Raw genomic sequence first — 16,489 nt, 5'->3', positions numbered from 1 at the left:
CATGATTCTCTTTTCCCCAGAAGTCTCTCAAGAAAGACAACGAAGGAGCCTGGCATTATTATCAAGATGCCCTTGACCTTGATCTAATTTATTTGCAAACTTTAGTATTTCAACTATTATTTGTAACAATTTTTTTAAAGATTTATTTATTTATTTGACAGACAGAGATCACAAGGAGGCAGAGAGGCAGGCAGAGAGAGAGGAGGAAGCAGGCTCCCCGCTGAGCAGAGAGCCCGATGTGGGGCTCGATCCCAGGACCCTGGGATCATGACCTGAGCCGAAAGCAGAGGCTTTAACCCACTGAGCCACCCAGGTGTCCCAACAATTTTTTTTTCTTTACCATACCACACAATGGGACTCGATAAGCCAGTGTATCACCATCCTATGCTCAAGACCCAGGAACATGGACCCTCATGGTCCCCAACAAAGGACCCTCCCTCATGACAGGCTGGACAGACCAGCACCAAGCTCAAGCCCTCTATGGCTTCACAGATGTCTGTTCTGCGCTGACGCCTGAATGAGTGACGCCAGTCACAAGGCACTCTCCGCCAGAGTCAGAGAAACACTAACTAGTTGGTTGGATGCCCTTGTGATGAATAGCGTGCAATCTTAAGACACCTGGTTAAACATTTTTCCCCAAGAATGTGGAAAAGGTTTTAAATCATATTAAGAAGAAACATAAGCTAATTCTGGGGCATTTCTGGACTCGGGTCCAAAAGGATTCCTCAGGGGATTATAGAAGGAGTCAGGGTGACCTCTGTTGCCTTCAGTTTAAGGCCTGTGGGCAGCCTGGAGTCCCCATTGGCGACTTCAAAGGGAAGCACTGGGGGCCCCTCAGCTGCGCTTGCCCTCCTGTGCCGCTCAGGCTTGTGGGCACGTACACATTGTGACACCTGGGCCCGTGTCTCCAGGGCCTCCTGCAGTCTCAGATGTGGGGCAGCCTGGCAGTGACCTGTGCTGTGAAATGACCACAGCCCAAGTGTGGTTTGCGCCTTGCTGAATCCCTCCTGAGCAAGTGTGCGGGCAGTGTGCCCTGGCTGCCCACAGAGCTCTCTCAGGCCTGAAGGATTTCCGTGGGCGGCCACGGCTGAAGCTGGCCTGTCACGTCTCCACAATATGGCCGTGAATGGCCTCAGAAAAACTGCAGCTTTTCTTTCCAGATCCCTCCCCGGCCTCTTTCTAGTGCTTTCCATGGGGGGACGAAATAGCACGGTCAGTCACGCAAATCAGAACGAACGATGGGCGATTCCTCCCTCATCTCTCCACTGGGATGCGTGGGGACCTACATGATGGCACACTTCCTGGGCCCGTGTAAGGTGGTACACGGACGATGCTCCTGTGCCTTCTGTAACTATTGTGACCAAGGACCGACGAATTTGTCGAACACCTCAAGGCATGGTTACAGAACGCACGTGCTGATTAACAGTTTGTTTTCATGGTGATTTTGAATGGCGATTTTGGTTTAGACAACTTGGGTGTCACTTCCCTGACCCCGGCAAGGATCATAGCAAGAAAACTGAGAGCCAGCCACTCGACTCCCAGGAGACCAGAGATGTCACATGTCGCCCGCACGGCCCCAGCAGCGGCTGTGAGCACAAATTGGGGAAGACACAAATCCGGTCAGGGAAAATCTGAGACCACAAGAGGGGCCTGCGTGTCTCTGTCCTCAACTCGACTTAATTCCTACCCCACTCTGCCCCAAACTCAGCAAACAGATTTTGCTTCCTAGGGCGCCGATCTCCCCGCACACCGTACTATAAACTTCTAGCCCCCAGAAATCTAATGGATGCTTTGACTCCGTGCCTGGTTTTGGGTCATTCTGTGATTGTTTTTCTTACCTGTTGCCGAATTTCTTCTTCCATTTTTACGGGTGAGCCCAATTCTGCAACCTGTTTGACACCTTCGCTGGCGTAGCCTCCGTACTCCCACAGCACGTAGTTCTTGGAGTGGGATCCACCAATGATTGCAGACCAGTGATTGGCCCGACCTGGGAAAGCCAATCAGGGGGCAGGGATCAGTGTGGCTGTGGCGAAAACACGAGCCCCTTAAATGCTGGGAAGAAAGTACAATTCAACCATCATTCCAACCGCGCTGGCTAAGCACCCACTTTTGCTAGGTCCTCTGCTACTCAGGGAGGAATGAGACCATCTGTGGAAGCAAGAAGGTATTGGGAATCTGCAGACAGGACAGCAGATGCCTGAGTGAGACATGGAGGCAGCCCAGAACGATGACTTCTGTCTGGGAGGGTTTCAGAGAAGGACTTTGAAAGGCTGATCAGATTTGTAAGACAGGATGGAGAGGAGAGGCTCTTTCTGGCAGACTCAGAAGCATTAAATAACACTGTGTGTTTGGGGAGCCATAAGCAATCTAGCATTGCTGTGTCACCCACTGTCAGGGGAGAGGTAGGAAGCCATGCCAGGGAGGTAGGAAGGAGCCTGGTCACGGAGGGCACTGCTCTAAATGCTTCCGGAGTTCAGATGTCATTTGAAAGGGTCTGAAACCACTGAAGGGTCCAAGCAAGAGAATGGCATGATCGTATTTGAATTTTAGATAAGCCATTCAGGCAGCAGTGTGAAGAATGCATTAAAGGGAGCAAGACGGGAGTGTAGGGCTGTGGCGGGAGAGCACGGAGCCAAGGGTAGAGGGAGTGGGTGGTGAGTAGGCCTGGGCCATTCTCAGAAGTGAGCCCGGTTGACTTCTAGCTGGCTTTTTGGTGCCTTCCGGAATGAGGGGCAGGTGAGCTGGCCGTGTGAGAGGACGGGGGAAGGCAGTCTGGATATGTGGAAGGGACTGGTCCACCGTGGTCTGCTAAGGATCACCGGGGAGGAGGCCCATCGGGGGTGTAGGAGGGAACCAGACGGTACCGCAGGGGAGAACAGAACAAGATCTGGACAGGATCGAGACAAAACTAATGGAGGGGTTTTCGAAGTGCCAGGGGGAGGAAGGAGGGGAACAGAGAGTCAGAATCAGCACTGCGCTAAGTTTGCTTCTGCATGTGATAAGTGTTGATATACGCACACACACGTGTGCACACACATGCACATATACACATACATATAATACGTATACACACATATAATATATACATGTAATATACATACATAGTACGTATACACACACACACATATATATATTAATTACTGGCTAAGTAACATACAATTCATCATAACACCAGTCCAGCTCTCAGCCATTCTTGGTTGGCTAATAAAGGCATGAGTTAAAGAATGTTTTCAGGCATAGTAAAGAGGAAAACTGGAACTGGGTGGACACAAGTGACACATAAGCTTACCACCCGGTGGCCCACAGTGACCGAACTCTCTGCTCCACCCATCACAGAAGAAGGCCCTTTTGAACGGGACCTGATCCTCATTTACATCGGCTCCCTGCTACTCCAGAGCCCTCTGCTGCAGGGGCACATCGAGAACTTGGGCACCAAGCCCCGCTCCCAGCCTGCTGAGGGCAGCCATGCCCTTCCCCACCCCGCCACCGGCAGGCAGATGACATCACTAGGTCAGCCGGCCCAATCGCTTGCTCATTATTTCCCACACATCAGGGAAATGCAAACCCTGGGTTCATCCATCAGTTCTCTAGAGAAGACAGACGGATGTGCGGCCAGCGCTTCCTGCAGCTCACTCCTGAGTGAGTAGGCTGTCCTAGCTGTTGTCTAACCCTGGAGCACTGCTGGTGTAGGGGCAAGGGCTGGGAGCCACTCATGACCTTCGATTCATGCTGTGAACTACAGGGAGACCAGGTTTAGCATCTCTTGCTCCCTCTGCCTTGTTCCGCCGAAATGCCCCCTTTTCCCAGACCCATCCTACCTGCCATTCTGTACCTCCCAGGCTTAGCACATTCTGTTCCCTGTGCTTCTCTTCCTGCTAGGCTTGGCCAACTCTCATCCCACCTTCATGATCTATTCAGAAGTCTCTACGGTACCCCCCAGACTGACTTGCCTCCTGTTTCCCCACAGCACAGATAACGTATATGGTCCCAGCTGCAGATCTGTCTCCCCACCAGACTGTCCCTGAGGACGCCTGTCTTCAGCGCCGTGTTCCCAGCACCCAACACTGTGTCTGATGCACTGGGAGTGCTCAGTGCATGTTTTCAAAAAATTTTCATCCAAACAATCAAAGGGAAAGGTAGGCAGTGTGTGTGCTCGAAACATTTGGGAGCAGGCTTGCACAGATGTGATTCAATGTGATTAAATTCAAGTCTCAGCTCAGCAGAGTTCCTGACACTTACTGGGCTAACACACTCCACTCACCTGCGTGCTGTTAAAAACAAACACTACCAACCAACAAAGAGCGGCATTGGCCTTACAGCCGCAGACAGGGCTTCGCACGCCAGAGCTGCCACTTTCTGGCTAGGTCAACTTGGTCAAATTCCAATTATTTTGCTCCCCTGAGTCTCAGCTCCCTCCTCTGTAATTCAAGGCTGATAATGCCCATCTTACCGACCTATTATAAGAATTAAATTCAATTTCTAAAAGCTGAGATAATATATGTGAAATCACTACTGGCACATAATAGACACTCAGTAATTACAGTTTCCTCCTTTCCTCGTTGTTAGGGAGGCTACAAAAACAAGTAAAACATGAAACCTGCCTTTTACTCAGTACAGAAGACAAGAAATCTACATACGGTGGGATAAGACAAGAGACTAGGAACGGGCACAGTCCTAGGAAGCTGAGGGGAATGGACCCAGCTGGGTCTTTCTGATTTATTCCCTCAGCTTCCATTTACTGTGTGCCAAGCACAGTGGCAGGTCCCGGACACTGACAGGAATTGGACAGGGGCTTATCCCCACAGTCTGGGGGCGGGGAAGCAGATGGTTCAGTGGATTACTTACAATCCAGCACGGCCAGGGATATTATAGAAACAAGAACACAGAGCAGCGGGGATGGAACAGCTCACTCCAAAACCCCCGAATCCAAAAAGTCCAAGTCCAAAGGCATGAATACAGAGAAGCAGGTGCCTCAAGAGTAGGTTCCGTCTTTGTGGTTTCTTACACTTAAATAATATGTCATTGTACCAGTCCACCTTTCTGATCAATTCAGTTGTTGATTTCCTACACCAGTCTTGCAAATTGCCACATTAATTCAAATTTCAACCCACTGAATGACATCAACCACATCATAGATATCTGACCGGCACTAGGCTAGGGGGAGGGACCAGAATCTATCCTGCCTGGGGGGGACAAGGCAGGAACCCATGGAAAACAATCTGCAACATTAGGTAGGGCGATGACTTCAGGTGCGTGGCTATGAAAACTTTAAAGAAATGTACAATGCAAAGTTCTCCATATTATTATGGACGGAAAGCATAATGGGAAGCCACAAAAGGAATCCAACTATGATGGAGGAGCAAGGAAACTTTCCCAGTGGAAGGAGACGCCCACGGGAAGCCCGGCAGGACAGGAGAAGCAGGAATTCCAGTGATAACATAGATAAGAGAATTAAACACCAATTAGGTGTCAGGTGTAATGCTTTCCTGGACTAACCCTCACTACATCCTCATTTTATATTTTAGCTAAGAAAACTGAGACCCAGACATGTTGACGAAGCTGCCAAAGCTCATAGAGCTAGCAAGGGTCAAACTGGGGTTTAAACCCAGTCCGCCTGACCCTAGAGCATACGCTCTTGTCCCTATATCGCACTGAGAGGTCAAGAAGGAGAGGACACCGCTTGGGGAACTGGAGGGATTGAAGGCAAAAAGAGAAGATAAAAAAGAAAGTCAGGACTAGGTTGAGGAGATTGCTGAGTGCCCACTGTGAGAGGGGAAGACATGATGGAAGTTTCCTTCAGGGAAGAATCATACGATAATAGTTCACATGCACTGAGCCCTTAGTAAGTGCCAGGCACTGTGCCAAGGACTGACCTACATTATTTCCTTCAACACTCAGAAAAAGAGCTTCCTCTGACACAGAGGCTTCAGGCTTCCCATATTTCACATGAGGAAACCCAGACTCAGAGAGGTTAATGAGTTAACCCAAGATCACAGAGTCAATGAGTGAGGACACTGGGATTCAAGGTCAAATCTGCCTGGGGCCAGAGCTATGCTCTCCATCACACCACATCCAGGCCACACCCAGTGGTGGGAAGTAGAGGCCCAGGGTGAGGAGACCCGTCAACACTCCCTGCCTGAGTGGTGTAGGGTTGGACTTACGGCAGTAGGGAGGGAATACAGACACAGGATCAGAGGTATGAGCCAGTAAGAGGGAAGCTTGGACAGACTGTGGGAGATAGTTTGGGGAAGCAGTTAGAGCTCTGGTGTTTGAATCAGACCATCGTATATTCTAGGCTCAGTTCTGAAGCTCAATTCCAGATTGGACAAGTCAGTAAGCACTCTCAAACTCAGTTTCTTCACCTGGATATTGACATGCGGGTGTAGTGAGGGTTACCCCAGGAAAGCATTACACCTGACACCTAATGTGTTATTCTTTTTTTTTTTTTAAAGATTTTATTTATTTATTTGACAGAGAGAGATCACAAGTAGGCAGAGAGGCAGGAAGAGAGAGAGAGAAGGAAGCAGGCTCCCTGCTGAGCAGAGAGCCTGATGCGGGACTCGATCCCGGGACGCGAGATCATGACCTGAGCCGAAGGCAGCGGCTTAACCCACTGAGCCACCCAGGTGCCCCCTTAATGTGTTATTCTGACGCCAAAGTCCATGAAGTCTTGAGTAGTGGCTAGAACACAAGGTGGGCTTCATAAATCTCAGCCAGCTCAGTTAAATATGAAGAGGATGGACAGGGCAAATCCAGACAAGCTTCTGGAAGACAAGGGAAGCAAAAAAGATCTGAGCAGGTGATTGGAGGACAGTTTGGCTTAGAATGAGTGGGTAGAGACGACAGAATGTCAGATGCAAGAACCTGAAGCTGAAAGAAAAACCAGGAGGGAATCCTCTAACTGGGACTCAGCGGCCTGGGGCCTGAGAATGAGGTGGCTCATCAGACCATGTTAGCTGGGACACGGAGAAGTGCAACACTGGGCCCCAGCATCCTCCATCCTGCCAGGAAGTAAGGCAGGAAGGAGAGGGAGAAACCACAGGTACTGGGAGGCCTGGAGAGAAAGAAACAACGTACATGCCTTGGTTTTCTTAAATGGATGCTCAGGGGAGCTACAGCTGAGGTCCTTGGTAAAACACTAGGGCTTCAGCCTGGGGGGCCGGGGCAGAGAAACAAGACTACTGCCAACCTTTTTGGCTCTCAGGTAGGGCCAAAGCTCTTTGGCTTAGCATGCCTCTCTCTGGTTCCAGCAGTGTTCTAGTGTCCTATACATACCTGTGCCTAGATGTTTTTTTCCAATAGTTTAGAGGACGCAAAAATGCGACAGAGGCAGGTGGGAAGCTGGGAGGAAGAAATGATTAGACGTGTAAGTTTGAGATACGGATGGGCAACCAGGTCTGAAAAGCCCTCCCAGGGAGACGTCCTGAATGTGTGTGTTGTAATCTCACTTCTGACACCTTTTCTGCTGTCCTTGCTGGTGTTACATGACCAGTGATGCCTAAATTTACAAGGATGCCCAAAAGGCCAATGCCGATGAAGGAGGCATGTGGCATGTAGACAGATTCTCTGAAGTTTTCTACCTATGGCAGGCATTTGGTGATAGCCCAGTTTTGCTGGCCTGCTTTGCCAGTGGCGGCCTTCCCCTGCCAATCTCAGTCCAGCAGAAAGTCACCCATGCATTTCCTTGACATAACATTCATGGCATTTCCCTGGAGAACGTCCTACAGCCTTGATGTCTAGACTGTGACAACCTGCCATTATCCAACCTCAGCCTCACCTACTGTATCTCAGCAAATCTTGGTTTTATCCTCTGGTTGGGTCTTTATGGATCTGCTATAGGTGCTGCATGGAAGCTTCTCCAGTCCCTAAGTCCTGCTGGCTGTCCTCCTTTTATGTCTAAGAGGATAACCTTGTCACTTAACTCTTCCGAGAAGACGCAGGTCAACCTACCCAGACTTATCCAGGCACCATGTGGCTAGTGACCAGCAGCAAAATGCCGTGGACCTGCCAGCTCTATTCATAAAAGTTGTCTTGGATCTCACTTCGCTCTTGCCCTTGCTGTTCTCACCCTAGGCTCACTTCCAGGATCTGCCTGGGTTTTGACACTTTGGATTTGGCTGCAGGACTTGGCTCTTCTGGGTTTGCCCCTGGGTGCTACCCAGGACACAGCTTGTACTTGCCCTCTGGCTCTTCCTGCCCTTGGCTGCTTCAGGAGCTCACTCTGATCAAGCTATTCAGGTTTTCAAGATCCTGTCCCAGGATGGCCTCCTGGAAAAAACCCTGCATGGGGAGATCTGTCAGGTTGGCCAGAAATTCTACTTTCTCTCTTTCTGCCTTCTTTACTCAGCTAGCCTTTCTTCTTTCCTTTAGGTCTTAAGAAAAGTGCCACTTTTCCATTCCAGGGAAAACACGTGCACTTCAAGAATTGATTGTATTCTTCTGCATTTCCTCTGAGGCTTCTAATAATAACATGCTATTCTTTTAATTCATTCACTAAATAAATGTTTACTAGGCATACTATATGCTAGGCTAGAAATCAACAAGCCATAGCCCACTTTTTTTTCCCCCAATAAAATTGTATATTTCACATGTTAGTTATGTATTATTTATGGCTTCTTTCCTGCTACAATGGCAGAGTTTAGTAGTCATAAGAGAGACTGCCTGGCCTGAAAACCCTAAAATATTTACTTTCTGGTCCTTTTAGAGAAATTTTGATAAAATCTGTGCTAGTCCATGGAGACTCTGAGCTAAATTAGACTTGGTCCTGGTCCTTAAGATGTTCAGTCCAGGAGGTGGGGTGAAGTGTATGGAGGAAAGGTCATAACAGGTAATTACAATGGAGTGTACATGATACAGCTTTCATAAAGGCAACACAGGGTAACATAAAAACACAAATGGGGGATATTCAACCCAGACTATATCAGAGAGAGCTTCCTGGAGGAGATGACAGCTGACCTACCTTCTGAAGGCTAAGTAGAAGGTAACAAGGCAATTAGGGGGAAGGAGGAAGGTATTTGTTGTAGTAGGACCAGGATATGCAAAAGCAGAGAATAAGAGAAAACCAGAGGTACATGGAAAACTATAAGGCAGGTCAAGGAAGAAAGAAAGAGAGAGTATTTGTAAAGAAGGAATGATCAATGATGAAGCCAGTCAGCCAGGCAGATCAGAAAGGATATGAATTTCTTAATAAAAAGTTCTTATTTTACCTAGGAAAATATGATTGTTTTGTCTACAGCTTCTAAATTTATATGTGCTCATACAACTTCTGCTTCTCACACTGATGGACTACATGGTACTGGACTAGCCCTCTCAAAATAAGGGATGGTAAAATTGGGTAAAATGTATGAAGCACCAATTTTCAGAAGTTAGAAAATAGATAGCAAAACACTATGACCCCTGAAAGAAGGGTAACAGAAGAGGTGAGCACCATGTTTGTCCCGGACATTTTCTGGTGTGTGGTATAGGAAGGTGGAACACAACAGAGCATGACAATCTGGCCGAGCTGAGGAGGTAAAGACAGGACTTTAAGGGCGCTGAGGTAGACAAGATTTCCTGGTAAGAATGCGAGAGAGGGAGATGCTGCACAGAGAAGGAACTTTAGAAACATGCATAGGAGTCCCTCTAAGTCTTTGACCAAACACCAAGGTGCACATGGGTAGGACAAAACTCCACAGGCTTGGGAAATACAGCTACTGGGGAGCTATGAGCTGAATGGAGATTGCCTAAGCCACACAATGCTGAAGATGTTGGGGTTCCAACCACCCATATTTGGGAGACCTTGCTGCCTATCCTGAGCATTCAACTGAGACCCTGGAAAAGGCACAATTTAGGAGAAAAATACTTTCACATTAGAGTAAGGACTAGTCTTGACTTAGCCTGACAAAGCTTTGGAAAAAAGCCTTGAAAGGAAAACAAGTAGATATACCAGTAAATTAACCATCTGCCAGATGAAAACCCCAAACTCTGTAAAAAAAGATAATAAATTCAGTTACTCATCAATGTCCATCAATCAAAAATTATTAACAAATGCAGAAGCAGGAAAATATGATCTATAACCATGAGAAAAAAAAAGTCAAAAGAGAGAGTTCCTGAAATGATGGGTAGGTTGATATTAACCATATAAGGACCTTAAAACACTACTATCAAGTTCAAGGACTTAAAGGAAGAGATGGACATAATGGATGAACAGATGAACACTCTCATGAGAGAAAAAAATTTTTTTGAGAGAGAGAGAGAGAGAGAGAGAGAGAAAATGTGAGTTGGTGGGGGAGGGGAAGAAGGAGAGGGAGAATCTTTTTTTTTTTAAATTTTTTATTTTTTATAAACATATATTTTTATCCCCAGGGGTACAGGTCTGTGAATTGCCAGGTTTACACACTTCACAGCACTCACCATAGCACATACCCTCCCCAATGTCCATAACCCCACCCTCTTCCCCCAACGCCCTCCCCCCAGCAACCCTCAGTTTGTTTTGTGAGATTAAGAGTCACTTATGGTTTGTCTCTCTCCCAATCCCATATTGTTTCATTTATTCTTCTCCTACCCCCTTAACCCTCCATGTTGCATCTATACTTCCTCATATCAGGGAGATCATATGATAGTTGTCTTTCTCCGCTTGAATTATTTCGCTAAGCATGATACCCTCTAGTTCCATCCACGTCATCACAAATGGCAAGATTTCATTTCTTTTGATGGCTGCATAGTATTCCATTGGAGAGGGAGAATCTTAAGCAGGTCCACACCCAGTGTAGAGCCTGATGTGTTTTTAAAAACCCAATGAAAAATCTAGAACTCAAAAATATAACATCTGTAATAGGATATGGCAAAGAAAATGGTCTATAAACTGAAAGACAGGGTAATAGAAATTTAAAATGGAGCACAGAGAAAAAAGATTAAAAAAATGAACAGGATTCTCGTGAACTTTGGAACAACAGTAAGTTGTTTAATGTAAGATTTATGGAATCCTGGAAGGAGAGGATCAAGAGATTGAGTTATTAAAATATTTTAAGAAATAACACATGAAATTGCCCAAAACTTGATGAAAAATATTAACCTAAGGATCTATGAAGTCCAATAAACTGCAGATAGGATAAAAACAAAGAAAATTATACTTATGCACATCAAAAGCAATTAATGATGACTAGAGAAAAAGAAAATGTCTTAGAAGCAGCCAGAGCCCAAAAGAAACAAGACAATCAGAAAAACAAAAATAATAATGACTGCTGACTTCAAAACCAAGATAAACCAGAAGACAGGGAAGGGACACTCCTGAAGTTCTAAAAGAAATAAAAAACTATCAACCTTGAATTCTATATCCTGCAAAAATATCCCTCAAAAATGAGGGTGAACTAAAACAGTTTTTTGATAAAGGCAAGCTGAGTGACTTTATTACCAGCATACCAGAAATATTAAAGGACTTCTGGCTGAAGGGAAATGAAAACAGACATAAACTCAGATCTCCGTAAAGGAAAAAAGAGTGCTAGAGATGGTAAATACATGCATACGCTCCGCCTTTCATCTCTTTTTCACTAAGGAGCTTCTCCCTTGCAGTAAAGAGGTTCAAATTTCCTCATAGTGAATGAAAAAAATTTTCCTGTCAATGCTCTCTGCCCACAAAGACTGTTTTTTGTCTTTCCTACACCTCTAGGCTTTTGGGGGAGGTTAAGCTCACTGTTTCCACTTCCTCTCCTCAAATCCTTTTCTTAGATCCTTGCAACCTGATTCTGAGCTCCCACCTAAACTCATTTATGCCACCCAGTCTTTGAAACTTTAACTTTTGCTCCCCTCTATTTGCACAGTTGGACAATTGTGGGGGTCAATCAAGAGAACATTACTGTCTGCTTTATTTCCCTTTTAAAAATAAAAGCATATTTTAAATTCAATAAACGTCATCCTTTCAGATGTATCTTTCAGTGAGTTTTGACAAATGACTGCAATCATGTCACAATCAAGATATAAAACAGCTTTACTACCTAAAAAAAAATTGCTTTGTGCCTTTCTGTAGTCAACCCCATTCCTCCATCCCCAGCCCTTGACAGCCTCTGGTCTGTTTTTGGTCCCTATAGTTTTGGCTTTTCAAGAATATAGTATCAATAACTCATATAGTAGGCAGCCCTTTGAGTCTGGCTTCTTTAACTTAATATAATACATTTGACATTCATCCATGCTGTTATATTTATTGGTTTCTCCTTGCCTCAAATGTCTCAAAAGAAAAAGGAGATTTTCTACTGGTTTAAGGTCCTTCTTACACTCCTATTTCCACCATTTACTAAGCTGTGTGACCTTGAATAAGCAACCTAAGTTTTTTAAGACTCAGTTTTCTCTTCTGTGAAACAGTAACAACAATGGTACCTACCTTCTAGGGTTGTAATGGGTGTCACAGAAGGACATCCATATAAAAATAGTACAGTTCCTGATACATAATAAACATTCAATAAATGTTTACTTTTAATATTGATATTCCATTTTCTCCGGGGAAGGTAGAGATTGGGAGCAAACTGGAGCATGTCAGAGTCTATCCATTAGGGTAAGGCAAGGTCTTAGAGGATAGCTGGATTTTCTAAGTAGTCTGGTTAGCTGCAGTGGTCCCAGGGGCAGGCAGCATTGGGAGGGGGCAGGTGTAGAAACCCACTGGGTGAGTGGAACAAGTGGTGGGAGAATAGCAGCAGAATGAGTCAGGTGAACAGACAGAAGTTTCCAAAAGCAAGCAGCAGAGCCTCTGACACAAGCTTATAGTCAGCGTTCAGGTTCTATTTTCTGGAGTCAGGTCTGTTTTCTGGAGGCTGACAAGGAAACAGTGGCAGGTGTGAGTGTCAGTGAGTGTCCACCTCAAGTGTACTGTGCTTCTTTCCATTTACGGCCTCAAGGCCTTCTCTGAAGATTTGAAAGCCCACTTGGCCAGCAAGCAAGCACCTGGAGTATAGGGAATTAAATGTTCCTGGAGACAATCTTAGCCTATGGAGGGGTGGGTGCTAGTGGACAATTCTGGAAGACACTCTGTACGCTTTCCAGAGGTATACTGATGCCAATGACCTCAAAATACACTTAAGTTGCTTCTTCCTTTTTCCTTGTCATTCTGCCCCAGTCCCTTCACTCCTGTTTCCTGGACCACCTTCTACATAAACCACCTGCACCCAAGTCCTTTCCTGAGGCTCTGCTTTTGGGGAAATTCAACATAGCTCATTCAACCAAGATCATGCATACGGGCCCAGAAATCCATAAGATCATAGTCTGGAGATTAAGCAAGAGCCAGCTGGGGCTACTCTTCCTGTTTCTGGAAGCAGAGTAATCTTATAGAATACAAATGATCCTTCAGCACCCCTCCCCCCAAAGCTGTGGGTGTTGATTCTGTTGTTTCTGTCATCATAATTGTTGCCATTGTTATCACAACAGATATCATCATCACTACAATCATTACCATTTATTGAGCACATACCCTGCAACAGGCACTCCACAGGCATTAGGTAACACCCTTCCATTCTCACAATAGTCCTGCTAGGTGGGTCAGTTACCATCCCCATGTTACAGAGGATGTAACTGAGCTGCAAGTAAGTGGCAGAGCTGAAATTCTCATCAGGTCTGTCAAACTTAAGGCCATGTCCCTTCTACTCCAATGGAGTAGAAAGCCTAAGTCAAGTCCAGATTTAGGTAGGAGGTCATTCTGGTGTCACCAGAATATCATGGCTATCACCAGAATCCGCTCTGGGGGTAGGGATGCCAGGGGATAAGTAGGGTGGTCCCTGTCCAATGTTCCAGACAACAAAGAAAGTAGTGGCTCTCGATGTTTACAAATTTCTGCCTTTTTGGAAACTCAGTCTTCCCAGCCTAGTTTTTCTGAACTTCTGAACTCCTGGTCTATTTGGCTATCTCTAAAATCCAGCCAGTTATCTGATTCTCACCTCAGAGGCAAAAAAACATTATCTGAGAGCACCTCCAAACCCAACCCTGTTGCTACTCTAGAGGCTAGTTATAGGTTTATTGTGTACTGACAAATAGCACCACAGTTATATTTTTAGAAAGAGGAACTTTATTTAAAAGTATCCTTCCAAGCTGACTTTTCTACATAAATACTGTTCTATATGGGAGAGAGGCCATATTTCTGGACAACTTCCAAATGTTTAATACACCATTAATACCCAAGTTTGAAGCCTTAGGGAAGGAACCATAGTACTTTGGATGATAAATTCCAGCAATGTTTATCTAATTTAAAAAAATCTAGGAGCTCATATTTAAAAACTTAGCAGGAACAGTAAATAACAGCTTTGTGTTTTTAGAGTTCAACAAAAAGAATGGACTTCTCTCCTCCCCATTAGTTCATTTGCAGGTTTGAATCTTAACTGTTAGCTAGACTCCATAAATAAATCAGCCAATGCTGTTATGTATTTGAAAGTTTTTACGCAGTAGATAGAAGAGGTAGTGAGAAATAGGAACTCCTGAGTATGCACCGGTACCAGGTGCTTTTGTATGTTATTGTCCAATCTACTTTTCCTTTTTTTTTTTTTTTTAAATACTTTTATTTATTTATTTGACAGACAGAGAGCATTAGCAGGCAGAGAGAGAGGGGTGTAAGCAAGCTCCCCGCTGTGCAGAGAGCCTGGACCCTGGGATCATGACCTGAACCGAAGGCAGAGGCCCTAACCCACTGAGCCACCCAGGCGCCCCTCCAATCTACTTTTCAATCCCATTTCATTGATGAGGAAACAGGCTCCAAGAAGATCTGTAACTTGTCAGTGAACACATTGTCAGTGAGTGGTTGAACCAGCATTTGGCTCGTGATTGCTTTGTCTCTGGGGAGATTTTTTTGCTCTGCCAGTGAGAGAGAAGATAGAGGACGTAGGGGAAAGTTTGTTAAGCTAATAATAGAAGCAAAGCCTATTGAAACACGTCTATATATAGGATAAAAGGGGAGTCAGGCTGGGGTAAAAAAAATTCTACCTCAGAATCGAAGGGGGAGTGAAGACAGAAACCCAGTATCTTTTGTGACCGTAGATATAGAAATCTCAAACAAAATATTAACAAACCCTCTATCTGGTTAAGTCATATCACAACCATGCAGAGTTTATTCCAAGAATACAAGGGTGGTTTAACAATCAAAATTCAATCAATATGATTTAACACATTAATAGAAAAAAGGAAAAATTATATGTATATCTTCATAGATACAGAATAAGTATTTGATTGTATTCAATACCCATTCATGATTAAAAAAATACTTAGCAAACTAAGAATACAATGGAACTTTCCTTACATGACAAAAAAAATCTATAAAAAACCATAGAAAAATCATACTTAAGATGAGATATTAAAAGCTTTCCCATTAAGATTGGGAAGAAGGCAAGAATGCCCACTATTACTAGCTTTTAGCCAGTGAAACAAGGCAATAAAGAGAAACAGATGGCATAAGGATTGGAAGGGTATTGTTGCAGAAGATATAATGATGTATGTAAAAATTCCAAAATAATTTATATATAGGGGCACCCGGGTGGCTCAGTTAAGTATCTGCCTTCTGCTCGGGTCATGATCCTGCAGTCCCAGGATCAAGCTCCACATCAGGCTCCCTGCTTAGTGAGAAGCCTCCTTATCCCTCTGCCCTTTATCCTGCTTGTGCTTCCTCTCTTTTGCCCTTTCTCTCTCAAAGAAATAAATTAAATCTTTAAAAACAAAACCCAAAATAATTTATAAATAAACTAATATAATTAATAAGTCCATTTAACAAGGTCTCTGAATACTAAGTCAATATGAAAGAATCAATATCATTTCTACATACCAGTGACAAAAAATGAAATTTTAAAAAGCTATTACTTGCTAAGTATGAAATATATAGTATCTAAGAATAAATCCAGTGAAAAATGAATTAAGACTTCTTCTCCACAGAAATCCATAAAACATTATTGAGTGAAATGAGAGTAAACCTAAATAAATGGAGTGATAGAAGATACTTGTTGATTAGAAGAGTCAATAATGTAAAGTTGTCAGATCTCCCCTACTTTGTTCGTAAGTTCAACATAATCTCAGTAAAAATACTAGTGGGTTTTTTTAAAAATGAAAATTGAGATCATGATATTAAACTTTATGCAGAAATGTAAAGGACTAAGAAGGGTCAAAATAATCTTGAAGAAGAATAGAGAACTAATGTTCCCAGATTTGAAGAATAGACAAATAGACTAATGAAACAGATGACAGAATATGGAGTCCAGAAATAGACCCACAGACATATAGTCACTTAATACACAACAAAGGCAACATTAATGTAGAAGGGAAAGGATAGGCATCCCAATAAATGATTCTAGCAAACAAAAACAAAAACAAAACTATCTTGACCCCTATCTCACACCATACATGATTTCAATTACAGATCAAGTCAGCACCTAGATATGGAGGGTAGAAGCAATAAAACTTTTAGAAGCCAATATAGAACTAAGTCTTTATAACTGTGGGGGAAGCACAGATTTCTTAAAAGAGATACAAAAAGGGCACCTGGGTGGCTCAG

General features: G+C 44.3%; 1 protein-coding gene across 1 annotated transcript in view; it reads right to left on the bottom strand.

The window, feature by feature from the left end:
* The window catches only part of SPON1 (spondin 1), a 260,891-nt gene that overhangs the window by 109,107 nt on the left and 135,295 nt on the right, over nucleotides 1–16,489 (bottom strand). The window contains exon 6 of the mRNA XM_044258882.1: nucleotides 1,839–1,987. Within this exon, the coding sequence (XP_044114817.1) occupies nucleotides 1,839–1,987 (149 nt within the window). The remainder of the gene's footprint in view (nucleotides 1–1,838; nucleotides 1,988–16,489) is intronic.

The sequence above is a fragment of the Neovison vison genome, chromosome 7 (genome assembly GCF_020171115.1).
Source record: "Neovison vison isolate M4711 chromosome 7, ASM_NN_V1, whole genome shotgun sequence".
NCBI classification, from domain to species: Eukaryota; Metazoa; Chordata; class Mammalia; order Carnivora; family Mustelidae; genus Neogale; species Neogale vison.
Note: the sequence above shows the minus strand (reverse complement) of the source record. Positions and strands in the feature narration are given on the sequence as shown.